This window comes from Botrytis fragariae (genome assembly GCF_013461495.1).
Source record: "Botrytis fragariae strain BVB16 chromosome Unknown tig00000186, whole genome shotgun sequence".
Taxonomy (NCBI): domain Eukaryota; kingdom Fungi; phylum Ascomycota; class Leotiomycetes; order Helotiales; family Sclerotiniaceae; genus Botrytis; species Botrytis fragariae.
Window position 1 is genome coordinate 1 of NW_023501000.1, and position 12,610 is coordinate 12,610.

General features: G+C 40.6%; 5 protein-coding genes across 5 annotated transcripts; 2 read left to right on the top strand and 3 right to left on the bottom strand.

Annotated features, from left to right (window-relative positions):
• Positions 1 to 366: 366 nt before the first annotated feature.
• Bfra_010012 (putative aba4 protein) lies at positions 367 to 1,208 on the top strand (the record flags this gene model as incomplete). The annotated part of the gene is made up of 2 exons (XM_037340347.1): positions 367 to 935; positions 1,001 to 1,208. The coding sequence occupies 2 exons, from the start codon at positions 367 to 369 to the stop codon at positions 1,206 to 1,208; spliced, it is 777 nt and encodes a 258-aa protein (XP_037188815.1).
• Positions 1,209 to 4,004: 2,796 nt separating this feature from the next.
• Positions 4,005 to 4,460, top strand: Bfra_010013 (uncharacterized protein; the record flags this gene model as incomplete). Its single annotated transcript, XM_037340348.1, has 1 exon — positions 4,005 to 4,460. The coding sequence occupies one exon, from the start codon at positions 4,005 to 4,007 to the stop codon at positions 4,458 to 4,460; it is 456 nt and encodes a 151-aa protein (XP_037188816.1).
• Positions 4,461 to 5,252: 792 nt separating this feature from the next.
• On the bottom strand, positions 5,253 to 6,270 carry Bfra_010014 (uncharacterized protein; the record flags this gene model as incomplete). The annotated part of the gene is made up of 3 exons (XM_037340349.1): positions 5,253 to 5,492; positions 5,541 to 6,179; positions 6,268 to 6,270. The coding sequence occupies 3 exons, from the start codon at positions 6,268 to 6,270 to the stop codon at positions 5,253 to 5,255; spliced, it is 882 nt and encodes a 293-aa protein (XP_037188817.1).
• Positions 6,271 to 7,111: 841 nt separating this feature from the next.
• Positions 7,112 to 8,638, bottom strand: Bfra_010015 (putative serine threonine-protein kinase psk1 protein; the record flags this gene model as incomplete). The annotated part of the gene is made up of 1 exon (XM_037340350.1): positions 7,112 to 8,638. The coding sequence occupies one exon, from the start codon at positions 8,636 to 8,638 to the stop codon at positions 7,112 to 7,114; it is 1,527 nt and encodes a 508-aa protein (XP_037188818.1).
• Positions 8,639 to 10,792: 2,154 nt separating this feature from the next.
• Bfra_010016 (putative metallo-beta-lactamase superfamily protein) lies at positions 10,793 to 11,906 on the bottom strand (the record flags this gene model as incomplete). The annotated part of the gene is made up of 5 exons (XM_037340351.1): positions 10,793 to 10,937; positions 10,993 to 11,027; positions 11,085 to 11,252; positions 11,307 to 11,466; positions 11,518 to 11,906. The coding sequence occupies 5 exons, from the start codon at positions 11,904 to 11,906 to the stop codon at positions 10,793 to 10,795; spliced, it is 897 nt and encodes a 298-aa protein (XP_037188819.1).
• Positions 11,907 to 12,610: the final 704 nt, after the last annotated feature.

Consider the following 12,610-nt stretch of genomic DNA (forward strand, 5'->3'; position numbering starts at 1 on the left):
TAACCTAACCCTAACCCTAACCCTAACCCTAACCCTAACCCTAACCCTAACCCTAACCTAACCCTAACCCTAACCCTAACCCTAAGGTTCTTCATAAATAATCTTTTTGCTACCAAAGCAAAGAGTGATAGTGTTTAAATTCCATGGGGAGTCGAGGGTCCTACGGAGAACAAGATACTACCCTGCTGGACTTATATAGCTGTACAGAACTTAAATCGCGTGGTTTAGAGAGGAGTCACAAGTCTACCTGTACATTTGCAGTCGCTAGTCAAAAAAGTGTACATAAAACATCACATCCCCAATCTTTCTGAACTAAAGTAAGATATTCCTGAAAGCTCATACCTCATTCCGCTATATCATGGTATCATGTCCTCTCAACCATTTACGAACAAAGTTATCGCTCTCACAGGCTCAGCTTCGGGCATCGGCCTAGAAACAGCAAAGTTACTTGCAAGTCGTGGAGCGAGATTGTCACTTGCAGATATCCAAGAGGACAAATTGAAGGAACTTCAAGCGCAGCTGGAATCAGAGTACCACGTGGACGTGATTATCACTAAGGTCGATGTAAGGAAGTTTGAAGAGGTGGAAGCATGGATTAACAAGACCATAGACAACTTCGGAAAGCTAGATGGCTCAGCCAATCTGGCTGGAGTTGCTCCGAAGTCTATTGGACTGAAAGGCATCGTCGAACAAGACTTGGACGAGTGGGAGTTTGTCTTAGGAGTCAATTTGACCGGGACAATGAACAGTTTAAAGGCTCAGCTGAAAGTGATGGCTAACAACGGCTCGATCGTGAACGCTTCCTCAATTCGGGGATTAACCGGGGCAGCAAAAAATGCCTCTTATTCTTCAGCTAAGCATGGGATCATTGGGCTCACAAGAACGGCAGCAAAGGAAGCAGGTGGCAAAGGAATTAGAGTGAATGCGATTTGTCCGTAAGTGATCTGTGCTCTATCTTATCTCGGCCATGATGTTCTTGGGTTCTGAAGGTTAGCTTTAGGGGCCGCATTTCTACACCAATGCTAAGGACTGCGGAAAACTCGATTGGTCTCCACCTGCAGCCTGGAAGTGCAAGTTACCCACCAATTGCACTGGGGAGAGATGGAGAACCTAAGGATGTTGCTCAGCTGGTCGCATTTCTGTTGAGTGATGAGTCGATGTACATCTCAGGAGCTGACATTAGCATTGATGGCGGATGGAGATGTTAGTCCAGTTTTGTGCTCTGCCTCGAGATGTAAGAGTTATGGCCATAGCTTATCACACCATTAACAAAAACATATCAAACACCACCATTTATTTAACTTTTAAACTTCTCAACAATTCGATAAAAAGTGAAATCAAATTGAATGAAGTTGATTGATTAATTGAAAGTCTTTAGTTATTGAAAAAAATGAATGAAATTTTTTTGGTAAATTTTGTTATCGAAATAGAAGATGTTAAAATTGAAATTTTCTTTATTTTTTTTTATAAAAAAATTGATTATTTTGTATAGGAAAGGTGTTCTATATTAGAATTCTCTGAAAATTCCAATTACAAGGCTTTGTATTTCAATTGCAAAAATTATTAAAAAAGTTTCATTTATTTTTTTAAGATTCTAAGATATTGAATGATCGTTTATCCGAATTTAAGATTGTAATAAATGATTCGAAAAAATGATTTAGTTTTTAATTTTCTATGATAAAACACTTTTTTGGTAGGGGTTTCATTACGAATCGACAAAGAGTGAGATAAGCTATCCTTACTTTCGAGCTCTCCACTCTTTTAGTGAACTCCATCAAATTTGAGATATCGAGTTTCGTGGATTGCTGCCAGTGATAGACTATATTTTGCCCCTCCCCGAGAGAACATGTCTATGCCTATGTATCTACAAAAGATCGTGAACGGTCAGGACTAGAGACGTAGAGGACAAATACCAGGCTCACTCACTCCGCTTCTGCCAGTGCTCAGCACAGGGTGCGTTCTAGTCCCTCCGGACTTCGAGACGATTCTGGCTATACTTGCTGTTCATCTGTATTATTTATCTGCAGATTCAGGTTTCATACTGACGTGGTAGGTATCCGTTGAAGTGTCAATCACTCGCAGCCTCACCAAGATAATGTGGGTGCATACCCTGTTTCCGCGGAGAACCTAGTTTACTCAGGAAATTTAAGGTTAATGTCCGGGAAGTTTCTTCTCTACACATTGTAGAGAAGAAACTTAATTCTAATGATTTTATCAATCTAATAAGAATGTATATGATTCTACAATCTCAATATATAAGAATATTCTAGTACATAGGTTTTTAGAATGTAGGTTATTTTTGAACATAAAATTTCTTGGGATTCAAAACTATATCCTTATCCTTATAGAAAGGTTATCCTTTTATAGGGGATCCTTATGGAGAAGTTTTGTTGTATTCCTCGATCAAGCACTATGAGCCTCAATCCCCCAAATGATCAGCACCCTGCGAGGCGAACAATAACGTGCGTGTACAGCACACAGCCGACATTCCATACACATGTTTGCAGAAGTTGAGGACCTTGCAAATCTTTTGATGCTAGTCTCCACATTGAAAAAAGTATCTTACCGACCAACGAACCCGCTATAATCTGTCAAGCTATGAAAACTGCTTTATGCGATAGCGGGTGCCCGAAATATTCATCTCCAGCTTCTGCCTCGAAAAGAAAAGCACTTGGGGAGCTGAGTTTCCATACGAGGAACTAAAAGCCAGAAGGCAAGCTGAGGAAGATTTGTGATATAACATAAGGCAAGTGGATAAACAGCTTGACATCGAACCCCACCAGTTTCACGTTAAAAGCTAAACATGGAAAAAATCGTCAAAAATTGGGCCGTCGTCTACGAAAGTAAAACTACTGCAGATCTATCGATATACCATTATCCATTACAGTATAGGCGTGGGATTATCTGGGGACTCTGTCTATACTTTGTAAACGTTCCCTCGGTAAGCATCGCTATTGTACATTCACACCATATCATACAAGCGGGAGGTGGTATGACTAGTAGGATGAGCACGATCAGCCAGGCCTTGAGAAGTAGATATTTATGATTTTGCGCCGAAACGGTTGAGGTCACTATTTTGTACTTTTCTTAGATTCATTTTGGCGTTCAAAGTCGGTTCGAAAGGAATCTGCATTCATACGATTTTGGCCTTAGATGACATATAAGGGAGGAGCGTACGGAGCCAGTAGAACAGGAACAGCTGGGTTGGGATTTGATCTGGATATGTATGTGTATGTTTGAACTCCCGATTTGGATTATTGATTTTGTATTGTTTGGATAGAATTTCTCCTTTAAAATGCTCGCAAGAGAATAAGAATGTCTTTCATTCAGATGTTATGCAGTCATAACTAGTTTGACAACTGATGATAGCAAGCTTGAGTTTCAGCATTGCTATGATCGAAAATAACGAGTTATGAGATTTATTCCATCAACTTATCCTCGAGTACGTCAATAGATCTTTGAAGAGAATCAATCCAGGTGTACAACTTCTTGAAGGGTATCATGAATGCGGAATTATAAACTCGAATAAATTAGACAAATTCGAAGTCGAATTTGAGCTCATGAGCATAGTCTGAGCGGTGTTTTTTGATATTCTAGACTTTTCTATCTCGTGTTTTCATCGTACCAATAAAACTTCTTGAAATTTGATGCAAAGAAATCATACTCCAGTAACTACAACGATTGAACAATATTAAAACTATCATTAAACTGGAAGTGGTTATTCAATTGCTTCTCCGTTTTATTCTATCTGTCATGAAAACGAAAATATCTTAGATTTTCCAGCCAAAAGATGATTCAATCGTAAAATACTATTCAAACAACATCAAAATAACATTCAACCAGTATTTAAACAAGGTCGAACTTTCGAATACATAAGTCAATTCTTTTGATCTTTACTTAACCCTTTTTTTACCTCAGTATCATTCTATCTAAGATTTTATTATCACAGCCTGATAATACTACTACATAAGATTTACTGATCACCCCCAAAAACATCCATCAACATGTGTCGACACTCAGCCGTCGTCCATACTTGCGATTGTGAACCAAAATCCACATTCCGCAAGTGTGCCGATCAACTCAAAGCCGAATCCAAGAGCAAGAAAAAGGACTTCAAACCCCTTGAATGCCCAAACTACTTCCGAGAACCTAGCGTCCGAGTAGATGCAAAGTGCTGCAATTGTCTGGCATTCGAGTTAGTCATCGAACAATCTTTCGCACCCAAACAACCTTTGGCTTATCACAGGCGCCGCATCTCCTTGGACAAGAATGGTAGGGAAAAGATCCGTCCAAACAGTTCGGCCGCTCAATCACCCCGCGCAGCCACATTCCAACCCCAACCCCAATCACATCAAACTCCACCTCCACCTTCACCACCGGCCCGAGCAAGCACAGCCAAGGTCGTCGGCCGGAAGATCGGAGAAAAGGTGAAGAATTTGATGAAGAAGTTTGAAAAATGAGCTTAAGGGGAAGGTTAGAGGAAGTGGGGTGAGAGAAGGAAAAGAGAAAGAGACAGCTGAGCTCGTCTCGCTAACCACACTCCTTTATGGTTTCATTTTCAAGGTACAACGTTTTCTTACTTCTGTTATCTTTCTGAGACTCTTCATGTCAGTTCCTTTGTTTCCTTTGTCTTCCTTTGAATAGGTAGTATAAATTTCCTTGTTCGATTTGTCCCTTTATCAACAACAAAACCCTCCAAAAATCAAATCATTTTTCGTAAATAAATAACCTTGCATCCACGGCTCCAATGTGATTTGAATTATAACAAGTAGATTAAGATATGTTCATAAGGTGGATTCATTGCCTATTAATTAGCCTCTGCGTCTACGCTCATATATGACTAACCTTTCTTGTGTAGTATTCAAAAGGCATAACTTCAATTCAATCAATATCATTATTTCCTCCGCGTGCAATGTAAGTGACCTACCCCTCCTAGCCATTTTCGATCGTCATGTTCTCAACAATATTCAAGTCAGATAATTAGAGCACACTGATGTTCTTTGATACAACGCATAAATCACTTATGAATAGAAAATAGTAAATGCTATTATTGAAATAAATCTGTTTCATTCTCTCGTTTCCCGCAACTTTGCAAGGCTTTTCCTAAGGAATGATGTATCTAGACCGACAAACTTTCTTTCCATGCCTGGTTCGCTCTGAACTCACAGTTTGAGTGGCGATGAGGCAGGCCTTTGTATGGATCGTGGCTGGCAGCAAGACACCAGACATCTTCATTCCAGCTACTATCCAAATCATATCCTCGATCTTACAGGCATGACTTTAAAGCTTTCCCAGAACTCTCTGGAGTCATAACACCTTCCCAAGTCATCCATTGATCTTGGTAAAGCTTTGACAGCATGTTCCTTCATCAGCTCACCGATCCATTTTATTTGCCTACCCTCCATCTTTTGGTCTCCATTTTCCGAATCTAATTCGCCTGCATAACCCAAGATTAATGACCACCAATCATAGACCATCAGATCAGTCAATATCTAATGATGAGGTTAGTGAAGAATCATTTAGTATCACGACAGACTTACGAATCTTTGGCCTCTTGCCTTTTCCCAATTTCCAATCACTCCTATCACCCCTCTCGACACATCAAGTCCATGTACCATATGCAAACTCTTTTTACCGCCCAGCATCTCTTTTGAAGCAGCCACTCGCTCAATCCAATGCTTTGGGTTTCGTTCACCGCCCCATAATCCACTCAAATTCAGGACACATCCATCCAATCCGAGAAGTTCATCCTCAGCGACAGCTCGATCATCAGCACTATCATACGCTGAATGGCGTGTGACCCATGTACTTTGACCTGGGATAGTGAAAATTCCTGTGCTTCCTAATTGAACAAATTGAAATGAGGCTAATGACCCATGATTTTCGATAGATTCCAAAGAGTGTGTATCTTGATAAAATTTTACAAGAGATTTTGATTGCCCCTTTCCTTTCAGAGGGAATGTAATCAATATACTCTGAGCTGTTGGAAGGTCAAGCATTTGTTTTCGAGTATCAGTGTCATCTTCTGGATTGAATCGAAATTTGTAAGTTCCATCACGACCTGTAGTAGTAGTGGCCGCGTACTTTATTCCTCTTTGTTGAAGAAGTGGGATGAGAAAAGTCGATGTCCATCCCGCTCCGAGAATGAGAAGTTCGACGGCTGATTTTGAGTCTTCTGACTGGGGAGGTAAATTAGCTCCTCCTCCCTGATATCAATATCAATTAGAGGAATTAGAAATAATTTGTGGTATTTTACTGAGTACGTACCATGATTTAATAATTTGCGAAGACAGTTGCAAAGTAGTTGGACCGAAGGTTGTCTTTTGACGTGTTGTGTTGGTGTTAGATGGGTGTAAAATTGTTGTAAAGGTTTGAGAGGTGGGTGTTTATGTAGGTGGGTGTGAGTAGGTAGGTACCTTATGGATTGGATATTCAGGAAGTAATGACGTGATTGAAGATTATAATCGAAACCTCAAAGATCACGACCTCAAAATGCCATTCTAACACATTATCTGTATCTATCTATATACCTAGGTAGGTAGTAAGGATTAGGTAGTATTCTCTTCTCGATCATTCAAAGATGTGATATTAATCGCTGTGGTTCGGAATAGAAAAGAAAGAGAAGAAGAATTACCCTAGATACGGGTGTGAGTGCCAGTGGCAGCTTTTAGATATCGCAATCGACATTTCAGTCACAACAATAAGATATTCATTCGAAAATGACGGTTCGACCAAGGTCACAAACTTTCCACAATCATTTCCAATTAATCATTCCCTATACTCCAATAGCAATCTATGAATTGTCCCATTCTGTAAAATTCTTAATTACCGCCAACCATTAAATCCATTATCGCCGCCTGTAATCGCCACAAACTTTTCCTCACTTCCTAACCATCTGCCTGTGAAGACAGAACACCAGAAAAACAAATATATGATCTACCAAATAGACCAACATCTGGTCTATTGCTCCAGATTACAGAATAAGCAATGTGTGCGGCGTATTTCCAAGTGGTCCCAAGGCAACTCCTCATGTATAAATACCATACTTGTTGAAGATACGTCCGTCACTGTAGACTGAAACATGACCCCCCTTCTTCCCAAGAAACCAAATTTACGCTATCACCTTATTTTGATGCATCTCCAAGAAACCATTTGAATCCAATAAACTCTGACTTGCAACATAACTGAATCCACCGAAAGGGTTATTCTCGTTCGCAGAAGTCGCGCTCCATGGTACACCATTATGACTAGTAACTACAGGACTCAAAGAGAGCTCCGTGAAATCTTCCGCAAAGTTCTCCGCAAGTTCTGGATCTGTTATGAATGGTTGAATTGGTGCATCGACTTCTCTCTTTGCAAGCTTCTGCCAATCTATACGACGAAAAAATCGATGTTTCTTGATAATGGCCATGTCTTTGGGCATATGAGCTCCGAGTCTTTTATTGGGTTCCTTACGGAGAAGGCGAGTCAACAAATCTTTGGCATCAGGTCCTAAAAAGTAAGGCATGGCAAGCTTTTGCTTCGTGATCCGGTCCTGAATTACTTTATTGTTTTGACCTTGGAATGGTGGGCTGCCAGTCAATAAGTCGAACCCAAGAGCACCAAAAGACCACCAATCCACGGCCATTCCATACTTTTGTCCAAGGATGATTTCAGGTGCCATATATTCAACAGTACCTAACAAAGAGTCACATTTATCATTTTCGTCCACAGCTACTTTACTCAGTCCAAAATCGGTGAGAAGTAAATGACCTTCGGCATCCAATAAACAGTTTTCCGGTTTGAGATCGCGATAGACAACTCCAAGATTGCGATGAAGATGCTCCAGGGCCAAAACCATCTCTGCCATGTAAAATGATGCGACTTCTTCGGAAAACATACGTTCCTGTGCAAGGTGGGTGAATAATTCTCCGCCTTGCGCATATTCCAAGATCAAATATAATTTTTCGTGGTCCTGGAAGGCGTAAAATAATTTGACGACGAAGGGATGCCGGTTTACACTTTCGAGAATGCTTCTCTCCGTCTTCGTCTGCTCCACCAATCTCTTATGGATCGTCAAGGATGCCTTCTTGAATTGTTTTTGAGCGAATAATGTCCCGGTTGTACGTTGCTTGACCAAAATGACAGTCCCGAATGTTCCCTTGCCTAAACATCGTAAGGGTTCAAAATCGTCTGCAGCCATCTTTCTCGCAATAGTATCCTGAATCAATCCTCCTTCAATTGCACCGAACATTGGTTGTGCCCGCACACTTTCACTAACAAAATCATGTTCCAAGGGTATCTCATATGTCGTGCTATCGGATCGTTCATCATCACTCAAGTCATCGGACGTCGTTGCCGTACTGCTTTGTGGTTGCGATTGAGGGCGGCTGCGCACCATGGAATTTATTCTGGATTCATTCTCCAAGTTAAGAGTATCGAGTTGTAGCTTTAATCTGCTAATGCCACCAATTCCTGGGGATTTGAACGGTTTCAATGAAGGGCTGCAATTTGCGCTGACAACATCACCGATCTTGGGGTTATATCGTGCTGGAGTATCGCAGCCATAATCAGAATCTTCATCGCCCGAAACGGCAGGAGTTTGGAAGCCTCGAATTGTAGTTATGGCTGGTTTCTGTTGTGCCTGCGATTGATTCATGGTGCACCACGGCGACGTTCAGCGTCAGCTCGAATTTGGGAACGATAATTTCGATGTAACTTTTGGTGATTCTTAGATGGTCGCATCAGGTTCTCGCAGTGGAATGTAAAGATTTCTATATAGTTTCTTTCGATATGCATTTGCTATTGATATGGTTGATTCTAGAAGTAGAATGGAATGTAAATTGATTTTTCTCCCAAGGAGGTGGTGGTGGTAGTAAGAAGTCGAAAGGAGTAAGAAGAGGAAGAATGATGAAGGATCAGAAGAAAGTTTCCAAGGTTTTTGCTTAGTACTGTCTGTAGTATGGAAGATCAACGCAAATTTTGGGCTGAACTGGGGAAATAACATTTTTGGGTTTTTTGACTGGTGCATTATCATTAATTTGTGTGAAATGATGAAAATAAAATTAATTGATTGGCTCTTCATTTTTCCCGAATAGACTTTTATCTTCCGATGTTTGACTTACAGTACAAGCAAGGTTTGAGGTTGAAATGGCCTGAGCTGAAAGGATGTTACAGTCTAATATACCAAAGTAGGTACTACTAGTAACTATATAGAAGAATTCAATGAATTGGAAGATCTCACATTGGATATACACACCTAGGTAATGCAGGTCAACAAAATCCTCTTGTTCTGGGGTCATGCTTCTCTTGTCATTCTATTATTCCATTAATATCATCATCATATTGGGGAAGAGGAAACGTTGATTCAGAGTCTCCTCTCTTTTCTCTCCCTCAACTCAAGATTCTGTCCCAATGCAGACCATGCACATTTGCCCCAGATGGCCGATGCATGTCAGTGTGCCGGCCTCCAGTCTTCGCGCTTTACATCCAGGTGTCACGAGGCTCAATTGGTTTTCGCTTCATTTCGTGTTTGCTCTCCACTGTAGGTCATGGACGCAATCACATGGAAGGCGACCTAGACTTCTACGAAAGCAAAGCAAAAGGATTCACTCTGCGCCACTCTATCTTATCGAAAATTTGGGAGCTCGCGAATACAGAACTATATGAAGTATCAGTCACATATATTGCAATAGGTGGCAGAGCGATAGGAGGTGTGTGGGGTGGAGAGGGCTAAAATTCTGTCGTGTGCAGAGATCTGATAAATTCATCCTTTACACGTTATTTCCGATGCTCGTCACCAGCGCAAACGACTCCAGTCACACTGCGATATCGAGATTTGTAGGCACTTATATAATGTGCAGATGAATTAGTCGTGGAACCGATACTGTTACCAAGCGGCGGTTCAATTCTCAAATCTTGCTAGAGACCAGGCAGTTATTTCCCAAGTTGTTCTTACTTCTTGAACTTTCCTCGGACCATTTTCTCATGTTCTTTCTCTCAAATTTCCGCAGCAGTACTGCTCGAATCTCGGAGTTATCTCAAAAGTCGCTTTGCAGGTGGTAACTTTGTGGTTTAGACATTACTTGCACCTTTCTCGTCTTCTATCTTAATAAGCTGTCTACCTGAATATCATACGATTGAAACCCCAGCCATGATTTAAATATATATTCATCAATCTCATTCTTCCATTCACGGTTATGAGTGCTTGCTTGTGGGAAGTTTCCTCTTCTCACTTTGCTTTGTCGCTCTAGAGGGGACATCGAGTATCAAAGTGGTGCATATCATCTGAATCCTCTCTAGCTCATTAACTTTTATGAAAGTACAATAGGAAGTCCAGATAATGGTTTCTTCGAGCAATAGACTATCTGATGTGTTAGAGTACAAGAGTTGAAGTCTGGTGTCTTTCAACATAAGAGTATGTCGCAGAATTCATCGTATTTTCGATTGTGAGGCAAGTGCTGGCTCGGGCATCGTGAAGTGTATCGTCCTTGCCTCGTGTAAAGATATCTAACCATAGTTAATTCAATATTTTAGTTCAAGGGTTTTGACAATATTTAAATTATTTCGACAAAATGGTTATTACGAATCAAGTTCACCAAGAGTGTCTCGAAATTTGAAACAGTTTCAATATTAGGAAAGATCTTAATTTACCAAAGATCTTTCGTTTTTGCCCTGCAGTTCAGACTGTTGATCTTTTCGAAAGTAAAGGTAAAAATTACACAGGCTTGTTTGAGAAAAATAAAACAGGGGGTTTAAGATTATATGTATTCCTGATGCAACCTCACCACATAGTCATACACACCGTAATTTACTAATCTAGATAGCCTTTTCCATCATTAATCTCACCTTGAAGCTGTAGAAATGTTCCTTTATCGTGCCCTGGTATCACTCGACCTTTGGTTGTAGATTCCAACCGTTTCAATCGCTGGGTACTTTGGAACCAAGCTGGATGATCACTGTAACTTCATGTTAGCTTCCCTTTCTCGTTCAGTGGTATCAAGCATTTCATACCGTGCTAGCCATCCTTGAGGTACTCCATCTCGCCACTATCATGTTGTTAATAGATTATAACATTGACCAGAATAAGGAGAATTTCCACCCACATTTTCAATGACGTGACAGTGGTCACTGATGAAAAAGAATGTTCCAGTCTCCCGGAGGTTCAATTGCATTCCCACGAGACCATCTGTGTGACCAGGAAGGTGATGGAGAGTAATTCCTTGACAAAAGTCGACGGTTCTCTCATCGAATGTCTTCCAATTCAACGATAGCTTTTCGGAATCAGCATTTGACGAGACATCAATCATAGCAAGAGACTAGCTTACATCCAAATAATGTTTTAAGTAGACCCCAACATCAGCACCAGTGGCAACAGACCAAAATGCCGAACGCAACTCTTTATCATGAACCCAGATCTCGACATCTTTTCTCTCCAGGAATTGATCCAATCCGCCTGCATGATCCAAATGCAGGTGGCCCAGAATTCTATTGTTCGGTAAGTATATCTTCTTAGCCCATCTGTCAAAGGCAACCTACATTTTTTTGACATCTTCCAATTTGTGTCCTGTTGCTTCAATTGCTGCTTTCAATTCGTGTCTTGGTTCATACTTAATTCGTGCAAAAATATCGATTACTTGTGGACCCCAAACTTCGGGATAATCAACCCCACATCCTGTTTCCCAAAGTATTACACCTTCGAAAGGGTGATCAATTAATATGGCATATATTGGTAGTTCTCTTCGCTTGTTCACGAACTTCTCTCCTTCTGTAGACTTCAACGATGTGTTACCACCTCTTGTTACAAACCCCTCGTCACATTCTAGCCACCCGAGTTCGAGTAAATATGCCCTTGTCCCTGGAGGACAGACATTGGAGACATGAGCAGGTACTGCCCCTGAATCGAGAGCTCGTTGTATTCCTGCCATATTTTTATGTGTGATCAGAATTGTTGTTTGAGGAGTTGAATGCTTAAATTTAATATTATGATATTTGTATCTAATATAAATAGAATTTTTAAAGATTGAGGTCTGGTGGGGAGATCTCTATGAATTATTATACCGGTGATCGATATGATCCACTCGACCCCGCTTTATGGAACCAGTGCGAACTTGTTTTAGCATTCACATCTTACAATGCACAAGCTGGGACGACACAATTACAAATATTAGTTAGTACATTCAGGTAAATATTTAAGCTGTAGGGTGAGTTATGAGATGTGAGATGTGAGCTAAAAAAGAACCAAAAAACATTCTAGTCTGAGCTATTCCAAGCTTTACTTTGTACGTGGTCAAACAAGATTCTACACTCCCTCTCTATCGATGATTGACTGGATGGATCGATTCCGCACGTCATAAAAACGCCCGACGCCTCAAATTTTTTGAATATGGTTTAAGTAAACTGACTAATTGGACCCAACTTAAGCCAAAAGATGATTTTCGAGAGGATTTGGTAAGAACAAAATGTGTCCCCACTAATTACCCCTCCTCGAATTGATCACCCCGCAAATCCCGGCAATGAAGTTAAATAATCAATATAACAAGTTTCCGAGGTATTGTAGAAGGTCCTTTATTATATTGACTGCTCACAGCATATTGAAATAATCCAATTCTGGATCCCTTCTAAAATACTC